Source organism: Protopterus annectens, chromosome 3.part0, assembly GCF_019279795.1.
Source record: "Protopterus annectens isolate FY-2018-M chromosome 3.part0, PAN1.0, whole genome shotgun sequence".
Taxonomy (NCBI): Eukaryota; Metazoa; Chordata; order Ceratodontiformes; family Protopteridae; genus Protopterus; species Protopterus annectens.
In genome coordinates this window covers 1,843,028,049-1,843,048,520 of record NC_056731.1, presented here as the reverse complement: position 1 = coordinate 1,843,048,520, position 20,472 = coordinate 1,843,028,049, and the positions used below count along the sequence as shown (strand labels likewise).

At 39.8% G+C, this 20,472-nt stretch overlaps 1 protein-coding gene across 1 annotated transcript in view; it reads right to left on the bottom strand.

The window, feature by feature from the left end:
- Window positions 1-3,120: 3,120 nt before the first annotated feature.
- The window catches only part of WNT3A (Wnt family member 3A), a 461,598-nt gene continuing 444,246 nt past the window's right edge, over window positions 3,121-20,472 (bottom strand). Inside the window, exon 4 of the mRNA XM_044066035.1 lies at window positions 3,121-4,656. Within this exon, the coding sequence (XP_043921970.1) occupies window positions 4,177-4,656 (480 nt within the window). The 3' untranslated portion in view covers window positions 3,121-4,176. The remainder of the gene's footprint in view (window positions 4,657-20,472) is intronic.

Genomic DNA, 20,472 nt, shown 5'->3' with positions numbered 1-20,472 from the left:
GTGTGAACTACAGCTATTAATATAATTCTGGCCTAATTGTGAGACTTGGGTAAGAGTTCCAGATGGCCCATTTCAGCACTTCCTATCTTTTCCAGCTGTTTGTTCCAGATGACTTGGTAGTCACTTAATACTAGCTTAGACTGAACAGAATGGTGCTGATGAAAACTCAGTGGATTGTTTTCTAGCAAATTAGCAGCACAGCAATCTATAACACATGTATGCGAACTATACTTTCTTTAAGACACACTGTAACTCTGACCCTTAGCATTGATGTTTGGAAGGGGGAAGCAAGGCTTATTTTAAAACCTGCAGAGACATAGTTTGAATCACTTCTCTGCTGAAGTTAATTGTTTCACACATGAGGTTCAGGTTTGTCAAATGTCTGTATTTTAAAAATGTGCCATTAAATAATGGTTTCGTCATTTTAGTGTGTCTAGGGATTCCTCTTCTTCCCAGGATTCAGTGACATTGGACCTGATTAAATTGCAGAAATGTGATGGATGGGGAGGAGGGTCTTCCCCAAATGCACACGAACACTTGATTTTTATGGGACTGAGTCGTTTAGCAAAGTGTTACTTCAATCAGTTATGAGACAGGACAGAATACTCGGTGAAAACATATGGGATGAATAGTACTACAACTGCCGAAAAAAATATATACATACCTTCAGACTATGGATACAGAATGAGCAGCCTGGTGGCTTCACTTTTCCTGGCTTGTGGTAGCTTGGGCCACATTTGAAAAGTAAGAACTATAGAACTAGTTCTAGAAACCAAAATACACTAGGCCGCTGATAGAAGGAGCTTAGCCAGTGCCATCCACAATACTAGGTTAAAAATACCATGGTACTAACACAGGCTCAATACAATATGTTTCTTTTGTCCCCGTACTTGAAGCACTGCAAGTGATTGCGAAATTTAGCCGTTACTTTATATGTGGAGATGAGAACAAAAGAAAGCATTATGTTAACTGAAGTATATTCCACTACCTGAAGCTGGAGTGAAAATTCCTTAGTCAAAAACACAGAACCCCTTCCATTGTATAACCAAGACTGAGAAAAATATATAAAAGATGGTCACAGATTTATGTGGTTAGAGTTATGTCAGGCTGCAGTTCTTTGGACTGAAAAATAATAAATGCGTGCCAAGGAAAGAATGAACAAAAGTCCAAACTGCTCAGATGGTACAGATTTCATCTACATACCTCTGAACTGTACGGATTTTCACACACTGTTCAGATTTTTGCACAATATTTTTAATTTGTTTCTCATAAAATTGTAGTTTTCTGGCAAATCATTTGCAAATCATTGAGGGCTGAAGTCAGAAAATAATGACAGACATTTGTCTTTCAGACCCCATACCTTTCAGAAAATTCATGCTAATACAAAACCTGATATTCTATCTAAGTTTGCAAGAGCAAATTTTAAAAATGATCCCTATTGTGGGGTCTTTGTCCCTCCATTGTTTATGGCCTTGTCCAGATTTTTTGCTCTATGAGGTTGAGAGCTATGCATCTGAATCTGTCAACCCTTACACAGAGGAAAATCTAAACCTGCAAAGCCACCCTCAGTCATGGATTAAAGCATGTTATTAACAAAGATTTCACCACTAAGAGTAAAGTTAGGAAATATACCGTGTCTGTGCTTCAATTTGTGGATGCTTGCTATATTTGGCAGTTGCATCCTTTAATTCATAACTGAAACTGAAATGTGTAATCTTCACTTTTGTTGTGAATATACTTGACTGTTTTTTGCTTTCACTGAATTCATACTTGCATGATTCAATAACTTTCTCTGTCTATGCAAATAAAATTTTAAATGCACACTTTCACATTTAAAGCGCAAGTGAAGTATGCTATCTGCAAGCCAAACTGTATGAACTTCAAAAAGGAATTATTTGGTTCCTGTATTCACTATATGCTTAATATATTCATATAGCATTTATCTGTGGCCGCCTTATGATGTTTCAGCATCGAGCAAAACCTATCTAGAACATAATGCTATTTGTAGGTCCTGGCACTCTTAGTCCCTGATGGAAGCATTAGGATGAGTGTTTCTTCAGCAGAAACATCCATTGATAAAGCTTGTTAGGTACCTTTAGTTCTCTTCTACTTCAGTAGTACAACTTTTCTAGGAATCCGCTCCATCAGTAGCAGATTCAAGTCTCTGTCAGTTGAGTAATCCTTCCCCTTGGCATACTATTGGACAGTCTGACAAAGTCGATGTTTTTTGAAGAAATTTGGGGATTAATTAATATAAATACTCATAATAGTGGTGATATAAAGACTTACCAGCCAGTATCTCTCAAAGCACAATAATAAAATTAACTGACAAAAGGAGAACTTGGTTGAATCGTGCATTCTGCCTTTTTATGGCTTCTACTTTGGTGCAAAACAGTAGTGAACAATAGTGTGGAATCTGTGTTGCCTAAAGTATTTTGCAATACGTTTTGATATTTGAAATATTGGCATAGGATCAGTCACCCCCACACACACACAAATGTAAGACTTTTATATATATTTTTGCAGCTTCTATTTGCCTCCATTCAAAATAATTGTCACTGTACTACATTATTTGAAGGATAAATGCCATTTGGCAGTTTTCATTAAGCTGACTTGCACAGAATGCTGCTTGGAGTGAAGCATAGCTGTACGACTACTTAGAATGAACATTTCTTTACATGCTGTAAGATGATATTACGTGACTGTAATGTCTCAGACACACTAAATGCTTGAGTATGATAATAAAACAGACTCATTCCTTCATTTTCATTCATAATCAGTAACACAGCATACAAAAATATTTTTTTTCTGTGTGACATATTGATTATTACTTGCTAAAAAATATTTCAATGTCTGACTGGTGAACATTGTTCATTTCCAGATGGGTAGTGATAGATGACATTTCAACACAAATTGTTAAATGAGGCTTCTTATTTGTTGATTTAGAGGCATGGTCATTCAACATTCATGATGGTTAACATGTGCTGAATGACATATACTTGATCCTTTCTGCTGCTTGTTATCCAGAAATACTCATTCATCTCACCCCCCCCCCCCATTCTCACACTTTCTCTCTCTCTGTCTCTCTCTCTCCCTCCCCAAACTCATACACATTAAATATCTGTGTGTAAATCACACGTGCATATACTTACACATGCACAATCACAATATTCACGCAGAGGCATCACCTTAGAGTAACAAGGGTTTGCAGCATATAGAATATCTCTTGAAACCAATGGGATAAGGGTTTCTACAGATTTCCCATATAAACTTAGTCCTTAAAATAACTTCAAATCATTATGATTTGACTTAAATCACATTTCACATCTAATTCTGAAATGAAAGTACTATAGCTGTGCCTTTACATGGTCAAGGATGGAGTTTATATTACACTGCATCTGGTTTCACTGGAACTGCCTCACCTGGCAAATAATTAGAAGCTGAAACTTTCTAGAGAATTATCACTGCATTGCCTTCAAGAGTTTAGGTCAATGTCAACATTCAAATCAACATCCAGTTCTTGTCACAACGATACTGTGTGGTAACTGCCCTAGCACCTCTTGTAAGACTTGTGGCTGTGCACTGTTCAGCATTGTGTATTAGTGAACAATTAGCTCTTGTGGGAGATATTACATTTTGTTTCTGCTTCAAGGTAAAACCAAAATCACATTATAATTCAGATAAAACCCTTACTGTATAACAATAATCAGTACTTAAACTGTCTGGTTGGAATTTGGTGTCCTATATCTTAATAGTTTCAGGGCAGTACTTTCCTGGACTTGCTCCCACTTCACTGTCAGTAAGTCTTCTTGTAAGAAGTTGTGTCACTATACAGTATTCAGTAGTATACACCTTCTTCAGAGTGTGGTGAACAATCCAGAATACGAACAACACTGATCCCCTGGAATGTTCTTGTATTCAACAAAATTGCTGTTATAAGCTGAAGACTACCAGGCCAAGTCTCCTAAAATTGGTGCCACTAGGCATTTTTTAGTAACAGTTGTATTTCAAGTTGCTTCTGGAAAACTCTCAGAAGCTGACTTAGTCTGGTCAACCAGTGATTCTTTTTTTGAAGGTGTATTTTGAACATTTCTATATCCTTTCTGTATTTTTATATAGGCACCACAGAACAATTTAAGATACATGCTCAGTGATCCATACTGAAGGCTGTGCTGACTACTTGCATGTGTGCACATCATATACTCGTATGCATTCCTGGCAACTCACGTAACAACACCAGTGGAAGATGCAATGGCATTTCTCTTTCCGCTTTTCAGTCCTTGTGTTGTGTCCTCGGCCACAGCAAAGAAGGTCACATCCATCTATGCCATGGGAGGTCACATTGCAGATCCTGTCTCTGGTTCCAAATGAACCAGTTTCTGGGTTTGGCTCACAAAAATTTGGAGAAGTTTCATAGTAAACCAAATCTCTTTCTGTTGGAGGCTTAAAGAAGGTGTACTTTGGTCGAAGAGTCTCTACCCAGCCTCGGGATTCTCTGTGTTTTTCCACTATCATCTCTGATGCACTATCATATTTATCTTTCAGGTAGTCCCCAATGACCCTAAAATCTGGCTGGGCCCACCAGCATGTCTTCACCTCACAACTTCCAGAGAGGCCATGGCATTTGCATTTGAGATGCATGTGATCCATGATTGACTGTAAGGAACAAAAGAAAAGAAAACATGTATTATTTACCGATTCATTCCTATGCACTTATACTATCTACTGTTATTAAATTTACAATCTATTTTTCAGATCTTTGCCAACCTGTGACATTATCTTTTTAAGTACCATTTGTCCTTATAGTAGCTATTTTCCATTAAACTGGATGGATTGAGAGAAATAGTTGGTCCCCTTGTCTAAACTGTTTATTTCTTTAAATGTAGTATATCAGTTGCCTTAAGGCATCAAGTAAATGGAAAAATCATTTTTTTCCTTTTTTTTCTGAGTGTTTAGGGAAAAGATGGCAGTTGATTTGACTGTTTACAGCTCAGCACTGAGACTACTTTTTGGATAAAGGTGGTGTTATTCCTTAGGTGAAGTCTGTCTTTATGGAATACTTCATAGAAATGGGAGCTCCTGGGAGCCTGGAGCTAGACTATTCTGGCCAAAGTGATGGCCACAAAGAATAGTTTTTTCCAGGGTAAGGAAAACTGGTCAATGTGCTGAATTCAAAGGAGCCATTGCAATATAAAGTTCATGTCCCAGGGAGCAGAACTCTGTGTCCTAAGGATTGATAGTTTTAAGACCTCCTTGCATAGCTGGACAAGTATGAAGCATGATGTGACCTGGGTTTTCATGAAACCCTAGAGAGAGAAATTCTTCTCTTTTAATAGACACGCACTTAGATTCACACATTTTTATTTTTGCATACTGTAGAATCCTCATACATGGTGTATTTATTATTTCAGCACTGATTCCTGATACATCAATTTTATAATTATATTTTTATATCATATTAATAAACTACCTCATGTCAAACAACCAAGCTTACATTTAAATTTCAATAAATCATCATTATTAAGCGTGCCTGTCCTTACAACACAAACATGTATTCTATCTAGTTTTAATATAAAGTTTAATTTAACATTGCTCCTTAAACAGAAACACTTAAACACACAAGTTAACTATTTACAATATAATTTCAGATAAGGAATTAACTATTGACCATACTGTTTTATTTTCACTATTGAATCAAAGTACCAAACCAAACAAGTGAATTAAAAAACAATGGCAAGTTACCTTTGTATGTATCTGATGAAGTTTATCAATTTAGTATAAACAAAAGCGCTAATCTTATTTCTGTGTCCGGTGTCGTGGTGTTTTTTAATTCACTTATTTTCACTATTGTACACGAATCTTAAAATTGAACGAGTGGCTTTATACCTTGTATCACAGTCTAGTACATTAGATAAATATACATCTTAGCTGCTTTTTTCCATGCCAATGTCATCTAAGTTCGGTTACCATTACAGAATCCCACATAGCTGTTTTTTTACTATGGAATTCTGTTTCTGATCTCTAATAGTTCTCAGTTCCATTTTAATCTCTGTAATCATCTTTTTTATTTCTCTTGTTGGTGCTTTGTCTTGGTTTTCCATTATCTAGTTGTGGCTTTCTTAGCCACAATCAACACCAAATAAAGCAACAGTTTCACTTCTTTAGTATATGTTACTTTACACCATCTCAGCAAAACATGCCTATACTGAGGTTAAATTATCTTCCAAGTTTAAGAATTAGCTTATTGGTCAATTCACTTTTGTACTGAAGCAACTCCATACAATCTCAGAATATATGCTGCCAATAATATCTTTCTGGACCACTCAAGTCTCATAGGAGTATACACTTCAGGATAAGATTACCAGCTATCACTTCCACCATAACAAGTCCTGTATTTAAAATTATGTTGAACCTCCACAGTAGTGACACTGTAGCATTGTTTAAACACTCTTACAATGTACTGTTTCTAATGTGTATTAAGTGTGTTCAGGAGCATACCTCTCAACCGTACAGATTTTTGCAGAATGTCCAGATTTTTGCCTCATATTTTTGGTCCGTTTTTCATAAAATTGTAGTTTTCTGGCAAATTAGCAGCAAATCATTAAAGACTGAAGTTAGAAAATAATGTCAGACCATTTGAGTTTCAGACTTCATAACCTTCAGAAAAATTCATGCTAATGCAATCTATCAACTTTCTAAGTTTGTCAAAGCAATATTTAAAAATTGTACCTATTTTGGGGGCTTTGCCCCACTTTTATTTATGGCTTTGTCCAGATTTCTTGCTCTAAGAGGTTGAGAGGTGTGTTCAGGAGCATTTTTGTTTTGCTATGTCTTACTATTATGTACTAATGTATAATGTCTTAGGTATTACTGTTATGTAAATATAATGTATTTGTATTTGCATAGAATGTAAGTATGACAGTAAAATATATTGCTGTTTAACTTTATTTATGTGGAGCTTTTCTGTATGGGCCTCCACTCAAAAGGGGCCTTCCTGGTGAACAATACAAGCCAAAATAAATTCATTAATAATAATAATAATGATAATAATAATAATAATAATAATATAAACTTTGTGCAAAGACTGACATGTATATATATATAGGGATAAGACACATTTCTGTCTACTGCTCAACTGTAATATCTTTAATCATTAACTCCACCCTATTTTTTTAATTTTATACTGTATTGTCTTCACAAATCTAATATATACTTATATGCTGTACTTATTAATTTTTTCCTTTCTGCCATTTCTGTTCTGGCCTTAATTATAAAATCTGTTATTTGTGGTTTAACAAATTTAATATCCGGCCTCTGAACATCTTCCTTCAACTCTAACAGTAGACCTGTATATGCGCATTAATCTGCATTCAATAACCCAAACTTTTGTGGAGTGTCATCACATTTTATTATCTTATCACCTTTTATTACTTGCTTCTAAAATTTTGGTTCTATGTTCTTTCTTTTCCAAATCCTCATTTTATTTTCTTCTGTGTCTTACTTATTACTATAGATAGTTTAACCTGCTGGTTTTATTTTAATTTTCCAATGTATAACATTCTTTGAGGTAAAGACTTGCTTACTGACTTTATGTATATAGGTTCATAGGTAGGTACTAGGCTAGGCTATCTGCTCGAAGGCATTTATAAGCCTAGTCAGAATGTGTTGGCTTTCGCCACCCCCTTAGATTAGTTCCCTGTGCCTCTGTCCAGCAGAGCCACTGAAGTGATCCCCGAGGTAAACTTTCTGTTTCACATCCACTTGTCAAGGTTTCTTTTGAAGAGTGTTAGCGAGGAGCTTTGCCTAATATAGATTGGGATCTTGTTCCAAAGCATGGGAAGTTTCTGGGACAGGAATCTATCCCTCCAACACATCCTATTTATTGTGTGGTGAGGTTTAGATTCCTAGAGTGTGTGGCTCGAGGGGATAAGGTTTTCTTTAGGTGGAGCATGTCCATCAATTCTGGGTTGAACATGGCCTTGTATGTCAGGCAGAGATCACCTCTGAGTAGGCGGTATGCAACTGAGTATAGCTGTAATTTCTTCAGTCGAGCTGCATAGGGCATCTGTTTGAGACCAGTGATCCTCTTGGTGAGGCTGTGTGTAATACTCTTTATATTCCTTTCCTAAATCTGCCAACATGTGATTCTGCTGTTGTCTCTTAGGGCACCGTACCTACCATGTGCTTCTATTTGGGCATATATTCCAAGTTCTGAATCAAAAAATATTAATGTATGTTATATGGCCTTATAGTATGCCTCCAAGTCCGGAAGCCCCAAACCACCCTGTTTATTTATTAATGTTACTTTTTTTCTACTTCATTCTTTTAATTTTATTATCCAAAACAAATCTTTAATTTCTTTTTTGTATTCTTTCATAGCTGATCTCTTGGTTTTTACATATAAACCAGTCCAAAATAAAACAAAACTGGACTTAAAACATATTAATCACTTATGTCCTATTGCTGATGTTCAAAACTAACAATTTCCATAGTCTTGTCTTATCTTACAGTCTTTTGAGTAATTTATTTCCACATTTTTGTAGCTGCTTGTTCAACATACCATTTCAACCAAATTTCTAAGTATCTCATCTTATCATAATCCCACAGAAAGGGGAAATGGTCTGCCAAAATATGTGTTGGAGCATAAGTAATTGCTATAGTATTTGTTTCTGCTTTGTTTACTTTATATCCTACTGTACTAGCAAAAATATTGTAGTTTATGAAATATAATTTTTATATCTTATCCTGGATTGGTAACATATAACATTGTGTTGTCCACAAAAAGGGCTATTTTGTCAGTATTTTTTCATTTACTTCCAATTGTAGTTGATTGTCTTACATTTCTGGCTAATGACTCAAGTAAATAATGGTGAAAATAGACACCACTGTCTAATTCATGTTGAAGAAACTTGCCACCACACTTCATCCTAGCTTGAGCTCCTCTATAGTATTTAGATATTGTTGTCCATGCTTGTGGAAATGCCTCAAAGGATATTTTCATTAATTCCCAACTCGCTCTGTCAAACACTTTTTTTCAGCAACCAAACCTATTAACATTACTATATTACCCATCACTTCCAGGGTTTTCTCTGTATATTGGTTTCTCATTGGTTCTTTAATTTCATTTCCCTTTATTTTTGATGTTAACACTCTTCTTTCTGCTTCAACTAATTGAGGAACTTGTAATTGTTTCAAATATCTGTTTCCTGCATGCCATTCTCAGGTTCATGTCTTTCCTACCATTCTAATAATTACTGATTTTTGATATCATCCTTTCTACTTTTTGTTGCCGCAGGCATTGAAAAAACAGTGTGGTTGCTCAAAGGTTATTGTCAAAATATAGTTGCTTTAAAACCACTGTTCAATGTTTATTCATATTTTAAATACTCCTGCATAGACATTTCTAGCTTCTTTCAGCTGTTCTTCAATCTGTTGTGTTCTTCTTATTTACTGTGACTATCATTCCATATCTCATTTGTGTTCATTGTGATCACATTTCTAATCTTCAATTTGCAATATCCCGATCCTTTGTGAACTCTTTACTACTTGTTGTTTCTTATAGGTTAGTACTAAGCTAATTGCCCTTGTGAGCTATTTTAAGCCTAGCCAATTATCCCTTGGGAAACTCAAACCCTGCACCTTGTGTTTATAAGGCAAACATCTTAACCATTAGGCCATTCTCCCAACCCATTAGGTTCACATCTAACATAATTTCATTAATGATGGATCTACCAGTTGTTAAACTGCTTGATTTTCTGAAGTAATATCAAAAAATGCCAATGTTTCTCACAAAAGACTTTTATTTGCTTACAAAAACTTAACTTTTATAGGTGCATGGCCGAACATTGTGACAAGGTAGATTTTTATGGTTCATACAATGTTTCATTATTTTTTTGTTATGTAACAGCTATCTAGTCTTGCCCAAGAGCCATATTTTGCTGAAAAAATATGTAAACTCTACATTATTCTGTCTTAGTTTCATTACATCAGTAAACCTAAATACATTTATATATTTCTGTAAGTGTCTGCCTTCAGCTGGTATTCTGTGATATTTTGGTTTTCCAGAAACAGTTTCCTTATTTTCTAAAGTGTCCCAACCACTAATCACTGCCATAAATCCTTGATTAAAGGCTACAACTTCTCCCATAATAGTCTTTATATTGTGTTTCATTACTTTTTTGGTGGAATATATACTGTAATCAATGTAATTCATCTTGCCTCAGCAATGACTATCCACTCACCCTTACTCCCAGGCCCTCTCTCAGTATCTAATGACATTGGCTCAATATTTTGTTCATAGGTTCAAAGTAAATGCTAGGCAATTAGTCTGCAGACTACTATCCAGACAGTGACTAAAGGGGAGAATCAAACCCTGTGCCTTGTGTCTATGAGGTAAGCACCTTAGCCATTATGCCAACCACAAAAGTACAGTTTTGTACCTACCATAAATGTAGATGTTCGAGTGTCTTCACTGCTGCAGTCATTACACTTGGGTTATCCTGCCGTCAGGTGGTCCCGCAGTCAACCAGAGTTCCAAAATCTTGGTCCAGCATCGGTTGCTGTCGCTTCTTCCCTGACGTCAGTGCGCCAGGGGTATATAAGATGCAGCCGATGCCATTTTCTTCAGTTTTTCTTGCCCCAGATGTCAGGTGCCCCCAAATAGGTAGGCAATACATATTGTTAATAAAACATACATAAAAAGTAAAAGCAAAAACTTCAGTTACCAGCAAATACACCACATAGGTAGTATAGGGTAGAAAAGTGTAGATAAGTCCCAGCTAAGATAGAGGGGATGGAGGGAGGGTAACCTGGACTGCAGCAGTGAAGACACTTGAGCATCTACATTTATGGCAGGTACAAAACTGTACTATGTTCATCATGTTTCACTGCTGCAGTCATTACACTTGGGTTGAATCCCAAAGCTGAGGCTGGGTGGCTGGTTCTATAGAGGATTTGGGGTGGCTATGAGGCCCTGCAGGACTGCAGAGACAAAGCCAGTTCTGGATCTAGAATAAAGAGGCAACTGGTAATGCTTGGTAAAGGTGTGCACTGAACTCCAAGTTGCAGCTTCCAAGATATCTTTGGTAGGTACTCCTCTAAGATAGGCAGTTGAAGTGGCTGTTGCCCTGGTGGAATGTGGCCTAATGTGACTAGGTACAGATTTCCCATGCTGTGTGTATCAGAAACAGATACAGTGTCCTATCCACTTTGAAATGGTCTGCTTTGAAATAGCCTTTCCCTGTGATCCTGCAGCATATGCTACAAACAATTGCTCATTTCTTTTGAAAGCTTTTGTTTTGTCCAAGTAGAAATGTAACTGTCTGTGTATGTCCAATGAATGCAGAAGTCTCTCCCCTTTATTCTGGGGATTTGGATAAAAAGTTGGCAGGTGAATAGTTTGGTTAAGAGCCACACTGGATACTACCTTAGGCATAAATGAAGGGTTTGTTCTTAAAGAAACCATGTCTTGCTGAAAAATGATGAAAGGCTCCACTGCCATTAGTGCCTGTAACTCTGAGACTCTTCGTGCTGAGGTTATTGCCAGAAGCAGAGCAGTTTTCCATGACACATATTTTCAATCTGATGAATTGGTTGGCTCAAAAGGAGGTAGAGTTAGTTTTTCCAAGACAAAATTGAGGTCCCAAGTTGGTGTTGGTGCTCTCCGGGGCGGTCTTATGTTTTTAGCCCCTCTGAGGTACCGTTTTAGCAATGGATGAGAGAAAATAGGAGGATCTGTGTTGTAATGAGCCGAGATGGCAGAGGCGTGGATCTTAATGGATGAAAAGGATAGTCCTTTGTTCAGGATCTCAGTTAAGTATTGTAAAATCTGAGGAATATTTGGGACAAGAGGGTCAAAACTTTGAGCCTGGTTCCAGGCACAGAATCTCTTCCACTTTTCTGAATAAGATTTCCTGGTGCTAGGCCTCCTGGCCTCCAAAATGACACCCATAACAGCTTTAGAGAGAGGTGTTGTCTGCTTGACTAAGGAATCTGCCATGCAGCCAGGTTTAAGGTTTTGAGCTGACTGTGCAGGATCTGATTGTTTTGTTGAGGAAGAAGGTGTGGAGTTTGAGGTAAAATCCATGGTGGGCCTTGAGCTAAGTTCTTTAAGATTGGGTACCAGTGCTGGCGTGGCCAGTTTGGGGCAATCAGGATCATCTGTGTTTTTTCTTGTCTGGCTTTTAGGAGTACCTTTGAAAGGAGAGGCAGTGGTGGGAAGGCATAAACTTTTAGGCTTTTCCAGTTGAACGAGAGAGCATCCACTTTCCATGCTTGTGCGTGATAAGTCCTTGTGCAGAATTTTTGTAGTTGGCAATTCATTGGGGAGGCAAAAAGATCTATGTCTGGGCACCCCCATTTTTGCGTTATCATGCTGAATACTTGTGGATTTAATTTCCACTCGTGAGGATCCATGATGTTTCTGCTTAAGTCGTCTGCCAGAGTATTTTTCTTTCCTGGCAGGAATTGAGCTTGCAGATGAACTTGATAAGTTAGAGCTGTGTTCCACAAGGTCATGGCTTGTCTGCATAGGGGATAAGAATGAGTGCCCCCTTGCTTGTTTATGTACCACATAACTGTGGTGTTGTCTGTCTTAAGTAATAGTTGTCCTGGATGCAGAAGGTCCTTGAAAGCTGTTAGAGCATTTTGCACAGCTAACATCTCTTTTTGATTGATGTGAAGATGCATTTGGTCTGCGGCCCACTTTCCCTGAATACATTTTCCTGCCATGTGTGCTCCCCAGGCATAATCCGAAGCATCTGTTGTTAGTGTCTGCCTGGCTGTGGGTAGAAGAAAGGCTGTCCCTTGTCGAGGTGACATGCCTGTGCCCACCATCGAAACTCCTGTTGTAGGCAGGGAATTAGTGGTATTACTGCTTCCAAACTGTAGCAGTGTTGAGTCCAAACACTTTTTAGGTACCATTGTAATTCCCTCATATGCAGTCTGGCATATGGAATTAGTAGTATGCAGGATGCCATGAATCACAAGGCCTGCAGAATTTTTCTTGCAAGGAGTTGGGTTTTTGTTGCCATCAATTGAAAGTACTGAGTCAGTTGTCCTTGCTTGTCTGGCGTGAGATAAGCCATCTGGGCCGTTGTATTTAAGCTGGCACCCAGGAATACTATTTCTTGTGAGGGCACTAGTTTTGACTTCTTTTCGTTTACTGTGTACCCCAGGCAAATTAGCAACCTTTTTACAAATGCCAGATGCTTTAGAAGAATGTTCTTGCTCTCTGCTTGAATAAGGCAGTCGTCCAAGTATGGGTATATTTGAATTCGTTTTTGTCTGCAAAATGCTATTACTGGTGCCAGGCACTTTGTGAAGACCCTGGGCGCAGTAGATAAGCCAAAGGGCAGTGCAGAGAATTGGTAATGCATTGAACCAACTATGAATCTGAGGTATCTTCTGCAATTTTGTCTGATAGGGACATGCAGGTATGCCTCTTTGAGGTCCAAAGTAACAAGCTAAGCCTTCTTGCCCAGCATGGGTAGAAGCTGCTGTAGTGTCAACATTTTGAATTTCGGAACATCCGGGTAAGTATTTAGAGTAGAAAGGTCTAGTATGGGTCTCCAGGCTTTGTCCTTTCTGGGGACCAGAAAAAGTCTTGAGTAAAATCCTTGTCCTTGTTCCTGTTGTGGCACTTTTTAATAGCTCTCATGTCCATGAGGGCAGTAATTTGTTTTTGTGCCTCTGCCCCTTGATTTTGTGGCAGGTCTGGGATTCCTTTTAGCCTTGGTAGAGTGTGAAAGTGGAACCTGTAACCTTGAGACACAATATTCAGAACTCATTTGTCTTGGGTGATTATATGCCAATTTTGAGAAAAAAAGTGCTAGTTTTCCCCCTAAGGGAGTTGCCAAAAGGTAAGTGCTTGGCATTTGAAGGGGGAAGTCATTGGGACTGTTTCCTATAAGGTTGTGACTTGTCTTCACCTCCTTTTGGGGTAGAAGCACCCCACTGTCATGGTCTGTAAGAGCCTTGGGGCTGAGATCTGCCTCTTGGGTGTCTGTATCTGCCTCTTTGTGGTCTGTCTGACACTGGAAAAGACCAATTTTTTGAAGCCAATTTCTGCTAAATCGAGGTGGCTGTACCTGTAAGAAATCATTCACTGTTTGCATAGATTTTGCCTTATCCTCCATTTTCTTTAATACCTCTTCTGCCTTAACACCAAATAAAATATCCTGCTGTAAAGGAGCATCCAATAATTTTGCCTTAACATGATCAGGTAAACCTTGTTCTTTTAACCAAGCATGCCTTCGAATCACAGATCCTGTAACTGCTGCTCTACAAGAAGCCTCTAATGAATCAAAACCACATTGCAGAGTATGTTTCCCCACTTGTTCAGCCGCATGCAATAAATCCTGCATTTCCCTTATAGTCAGGATGTTCTGAACTTGTAAGCATTTTCTGTTTTAACAGAGACATTAAATATTGCTGGTATTTAAGCATGTGAAACTGGCAATTTAGAGCTCTCACTGCTAAAGTTGCAGAAGTGTAAACTTTCTTCCCCCATCTGCCTAATGCTCTAGAATCCCTGTCAGAGGGAACTGGATTTTTAGCTGTGGAAGCCTTTACCCCTTTGGGACCCTGGGAAATAGTTTCTGGGTTAGCAGCAGGGTTTTTATAAAGAAATTTGTGAGAGTCAGGGACTCTGTAGTACCTGTCTGGCTTGACTGGAGCAGGGGGCAAAGAATCAGGATTTAAGCTGGATTCAGAGAACACATCATCCACAATATCTAGCACTGGCGGAATAGCAAGGAGCCTGTGCTGAGGCAATAAAAGAAAGTCTCTGAGCCTTTTCTTGGATTCTGAGTAATCCTGGCCCTCCCAATGGAAATGTTCCCTCATGGTATGTAAAGTTTTGCCAAAAGAGTAATTCTCAGGAGGAGAGGCTGAAGGAATTGATTCTTCCACATCGGAGTCCTCATAGGGGGGTAAGGAGTATCCTTGGTCTGAAGAGGAATCTGAAGAAATGGAAACCTAGTCAGAGGAATCATAGTCTGCATCCTGCCTAGGCCTTTTATCAGGAGGAGGATGGGAACCCCTGATCAGAGTAATTAAATCTTCGGCCATTTTGAGCATTTGTTTTTTAGGCATGGAGGCCTGTCCAGGTTAATGCTGTACTTGCTTCTTTGTCTTTAATGGAGTTTTAGACTTGGCTGTAGTTTTTATGGTGAGCTGTGAAGGTCTGAAAATACCCTCAGAAGCCGATGCCTGCTCAGCGGCTCCAGACCCATCTGAAGGGTTAGTTTCCCATAGGCCCAACACCTTGAGTATCCAGAGGCCTAGACATCTCCACGTGGGAGTCGGAGGCGGCCTGTGGCTCTGAGGTAACGGGTGTCAGGGGCTGCGAAAGCGCCTCACTGAGAACCAGCAACTGGCCTAGAAGAGGCTTCATCATCAGTTTTGGGCCTCGGATGCCTGTCCTTATCCTTATCTTTATGTTTTTTGTGTATTCCGGTCATCGGTCATTCCAACGGCATGGTATAATTAAACCTTCGGCCAAAGTAATGGCGAGCAAAATCAAACCGACGTTTAATAGTGCGTTTGTTAAATCTAGCACAAAACCGACAACTAGTGACATCGTGATCTGGGCCTAGGCATGGAATACAGTAAGAATGAAAATCCTTATGCGGTATTTGCTTCCCACAAGAAATACAATTGTTAACTTTTACTGACATCGGTCTGAGGCAAGAAAAAGTTTCCCCAACGGGGTACTTAGCTTTATTGAAGACTTCGGTTCTGAAATTCAAATTGAAAATCTCAGGAGTCGGCAGACCGGCACTTGCGAACTGCTTTTGCTTCGGGCACCACGCGGCAAGAAAGACTGGGGAAAATGGCGTCGGCTGCATCTTATATACCCCTGGCGCACTGATGTCAGGGAAGAAGCAACAGCAACCAATGCCGGACCAAGACTTTGGAACTCTGGCCGACTGCAGGACCGCCTGACGGCAGACTGCGAGACCGTCTGACAGCAGGATAACCCAAGTGTAGTGACTGCAGCAGTGAAACACGATGAACATCCCTCCATGCCAATGCCAACACTTTTGTATTATTCTTTCAGAATGTGCAGCCATCCTAAGAAGAAGCTTCAGTACCAGGAATGTGTCCTCAAAAAAAGAAAGAGAACTATCCCCTATAAGGAATCTAATGCCTCTGACTCAGAAATAGAATAACTGGCCTATGCAAGCCACATGTCTTCCCCACTTAGTTATGTGTTAGGCACTGAAGACACCATATCATCTGCTCCTCACCAGAGGATTTCAGTAGATTTCTCAATCAATTATACCCTCAGTAGAATAAAAAACACACTTTTTGAATGGGAATTTAAGGACAGGGTACTTCTGCACATGCCAAAATCAAAACTCTTAACTATTCTTCCAGTGATGAAGCATTTGAAGATATATTTACTAGTACATATATGGAGTCAGAATCCCAAACCCTGCCATCAAGAAGCCAGACCATTTTAAAGTGTTATGGATTCTTGAAAATACCTATACAGAAATGTATTTATTTTATATTTGTTGACCGGGCTAGTCTAGCTGGATACATATCCATTTTCAGCAGAGGCCCGGGGAGAAAAGCTCCAAGCATGAGTAAATTACAGCATACAATACTTAAAAAAAATGACTAGCTTCAGTTACATAGCAAGATATGATTAGAAAAAAATAAAAGATATTTGTGTGAACAATGTACAGAGACTTAGCATAGGTTTGAGAAACAATCAAGTCCTAACTCTTTAGTAGATTTCAGGTACACTCAAGCAACAGTTTATATTGTAATTTGAACATTAACATTCATTTGAAAATTAGCAATCAGTAAGTCAAAGAAGGAGCAAGAGAAAGTACAGTTTTGTACCTACCATAAATGTAGATGTTCGAGTGTACACCCTGCTGCAGTCATCACACTTGGGGTTATCTTGTCGTCAGGTGGTCCCGCAGTCGGCCTGAATTCCAAAGTCTTGGTCCAGCGTCGGCTGCTGTCGCTTCTTCCCTGATGTCAGTGCGCCAGGGGTATAAAAGATGCATCCAACACCATTTTCTTCAGTTTTTCTTGTCCCAGATGTCAGGTGCCCCCAAAAAGGTGGTCAGTAATTAGTACCAATCTAAGAAATTTAGCACAAACACAGCATCCCTCCAGCTATAAGCAAATACATCAGGAAGGTATTATAAAGATTTAGTCAGTTAGATCAGAGGGGATGGAGGGAGGGTAACCTGGACTGCATCAGGGTGTACACTCGAACATCTACATTTATGGTAGGTACAAAACTGTACTATGTTCATCGTGTTACCCTGCTGCAGTCATCACACTTGGGTAGAATTCCAAAGCTAAGGATGGGAGGAGGAATCAAAGAGGGTTGGGGGGGCTAGAAGGTCCTGCAGAACTGCAGTGGCGAAGCCAGCTCTAGTCTTAGAGTAAAGTGGTAAGTAGTAGTGTTTGGTGAAGGTGTGTACTGAACTCCAAGATGCAGCTTCCAAAATCTCCTTGGTTGGGACCCCCCTGAGGAAAGCTGTAGATGTAGCTGTTGCCCTGGTAGAGTGGGGCCTTATGGTAGCAGGAACTGGTTTTCCATGATGGGTATAGCAAAAACGAATGCAATGCCCTATCCATTTGGAAATGGTCTGTTTTGATATAGCCTTCCCTTGTGAAGCTGTAGCATAGGATACAAAGAGTTAGTCAGATTTTCTGAAAACCTTAGTTTTATCCAAGTAGTAACAAAGTTGCCTGTGAATGTCCAAGGAATGCAGGAGTCTTTCACCTTTGTTCTGTGGATTTGGAAAGAAGGTGGGTAAGTGGATGGTTTGATTTAAAGCCACACTGGATACCACCTTAGGCATGAAGGAAGGATTAGTTCGTAGAGAAACTCTGTCTTGATGGAAAATGAGGAAAGGTTCCACTGCCATTAGTGCCTGCAGCTCTGAGACTCTTCTGGCTGAAGTTATTGCTAGCAGCAGGGCAGTCTTCCATTATATAAACTTTAGATCAGCAGGGAAAGCTGGTTCAAAGGGAGGTAGCGTAAGTTTTTCCAGAACAAAATTGAGGTCCCATGTTGGTGTAGGTGCTCTCCCGGGGGGGCCTAATGTTTTTTGCCCCTCTGAGGAACTGCCTTAGAACTGGATGTGAAAATAAGGGTGGATCCGTGTTGTAGTGGGCTGAAATAGCTAATGCATGGATTTTAATGGATGAAAAAGAAAGTCCTTTGTGCAACATCTCAGTTAAATACTGTAGAATCTGAGGCATGTGAGGCTGAAGGGTATTTTGGTCTTTAGCTTGGTTCCAGGTGCAAAACCTTTTCCATTTGTTCGAGTAGACCTTCCTGGTGCTGGGCCTCCTAGCTTCCAGAATAACATCCATAACTGCTTGAGGAAGAGGAGCTGGCTGGATGCTTAGGTGATTTGCCATGCAGCCAAATTTAAGGTTTTGAGTTGGCTGTGTAGAATCTGATTGTTTTGCTGTGTGAGCAAATGGGCAATTTGTGATAAAATCCAAGGTGGGCCCTGGGCAATATTCCTTAACAGTGTGTACCAGTGCTGGCGTGGCCAGTCTGGGGCAATGAGTATCAGTCGTGGTCTCTCCTTTCTGACTTTCAGAAGCACCTTTGTGAGAAGAGGCAGTGAAGGGAAGGCATATACTGTCAGGTTTTTCCAACTGAATGAGAGTGCGTCCACTTTCCAAGCTTGATGCTGAAGTGTCCTTGTACAAAAGTTTGTTAGCTGATAGTTTTGGGGGCTGGAAAACAGGTCTATGTCTGGGAGGCCCCATTTTTGAGTTATCATTGCAAATACTTGTGGATCCAGTTTCCACTCGTGGGGATCCATGATGCTTCTGCTGAGGTCGTCTGCCAATGTGTTTTTTTTTTTCCTGGCAGGAATTGAGCTTGTAACTGAACTTGGTAAGCCAGTGCTGTGTCCCACAAGGTCATTGCTTGCCTGCATAGGGGGTAGGAGTGTGTGCCCCCTTGTTTGTTTATGTACCACTTTACTGTGGTGTTGTCCGTCCTTATTGTAAGTTGTCCTGGATGTAATAGGTTCTTGAAGGCTGTCAGGGCATTCTGTCCAGCTAGCATTTCTTTTTTATTGATGTGCAGATTCCTTTGATCTGCAGTCCATATGCCTTGAACCCACTGTCCTGCCATGTGTGCCCCCCAGGCGTAGTCCGATGCATCTGTTGTCATAGTTTGCTTGGCGGGGGGCAAGGTGAAAGGCTGACCCTTGTTGAGGTGACATGCCTGTAACCACCATAGAAACTCTTGTTGAAGGCAGGGAATGAGAGATATCATTGTGTCCAAGCTGTGGCTGTGTTGAGACCATACGCTTTTTAGGTACCACTGTAATTTCCTCATATGCAGCTTTGCAAATGGTATTAGTAGTATGCAAGATGCCATGAAGCCCAAGGCCTGCAGAATTTTTCTTGCAGGGAGTTGGGTCTTTGTTGCCATTGTTTTGAAATATTGAGTCAGTTGTAGTTGTTTGTCTGGCATCAGATAAGCCTTCTGGGCCGTTGTATTCAAGCTGGCACCCAGGAATGTCATATTTTGTTAGGATACTAGTTTTGATTTCTTTTCGTTTACTGTGTACCCCTGGCAACTTAGAAGATGTTTTACAAAAGCCAGATGTTGTTAGAGGATGTCCTTGCTTTCTGCTTGGATGAGGCAATCATCCAGGTATGGGTATATTTGAATTCCCCTTTGTCTGCAGTATGCAATTACTGGTGCCAGGCATTTTGTGAAGACCCTGGGCACAGTGGATAAGCCAAAGGGCAGTGCAGAGAATTGGTAATGGGTTGAACCTGCAATGAAACAGAGGTATCTTCTGCAACTTTGTCTGATAGGGACATGCAGGTATGTCTCCTTGAGGTCCAACGTTACTAGCCATACTTTCTTGCCCAACATGGGAAGAAGCTGCTGTAGTGTTAGCATCTTGAATTTGGGTACTTGTAAGAAGGTGTTTAGAATTGAAAGGTCCAGAATTGGTCTCCAGGCATTGTCCTTTCTGGGGACTAGAAAGAGTCTTGAGTAAAATCCTTGGCCTTGCTCCTGTGTAGGTACCAGTTGAATGGCTCTCATGTCCATGAGAGCTGTAATTTGTTTTTGTGCCTCTGCCCATTGATTTTGTGGCAGGTTTGGCATTCCTCTTTTCGTTGGCAAGGTGTGGAAATGGAATCTGTATCCTCGTGAAATTATGTCTAGGACCCATTTGTCCTTTGTGACGATGTGCCAGTTGTCTGAAAAAAGTGCTAGTTTTCCTCCCAAGGGAGCTGCCAAGAGAGTGTTGCTTGGCCATATGAGATGTAAGTCATTGAGTTTGCCTTCTAGTAGTTTGGGGCCTGTCTTCACCTCCCTTCTGTGTTGCAGTGCCCCATTGTTGAGGTTTGTATTGGGCTTGTGGATGCCCTCTGCCTCTTGGGTGTCTGTATTTACCCCTCTGTGGTCTGTCAGTAGCTGGAAAGGACCAATTTTTTGTTGGCCAATTTCTG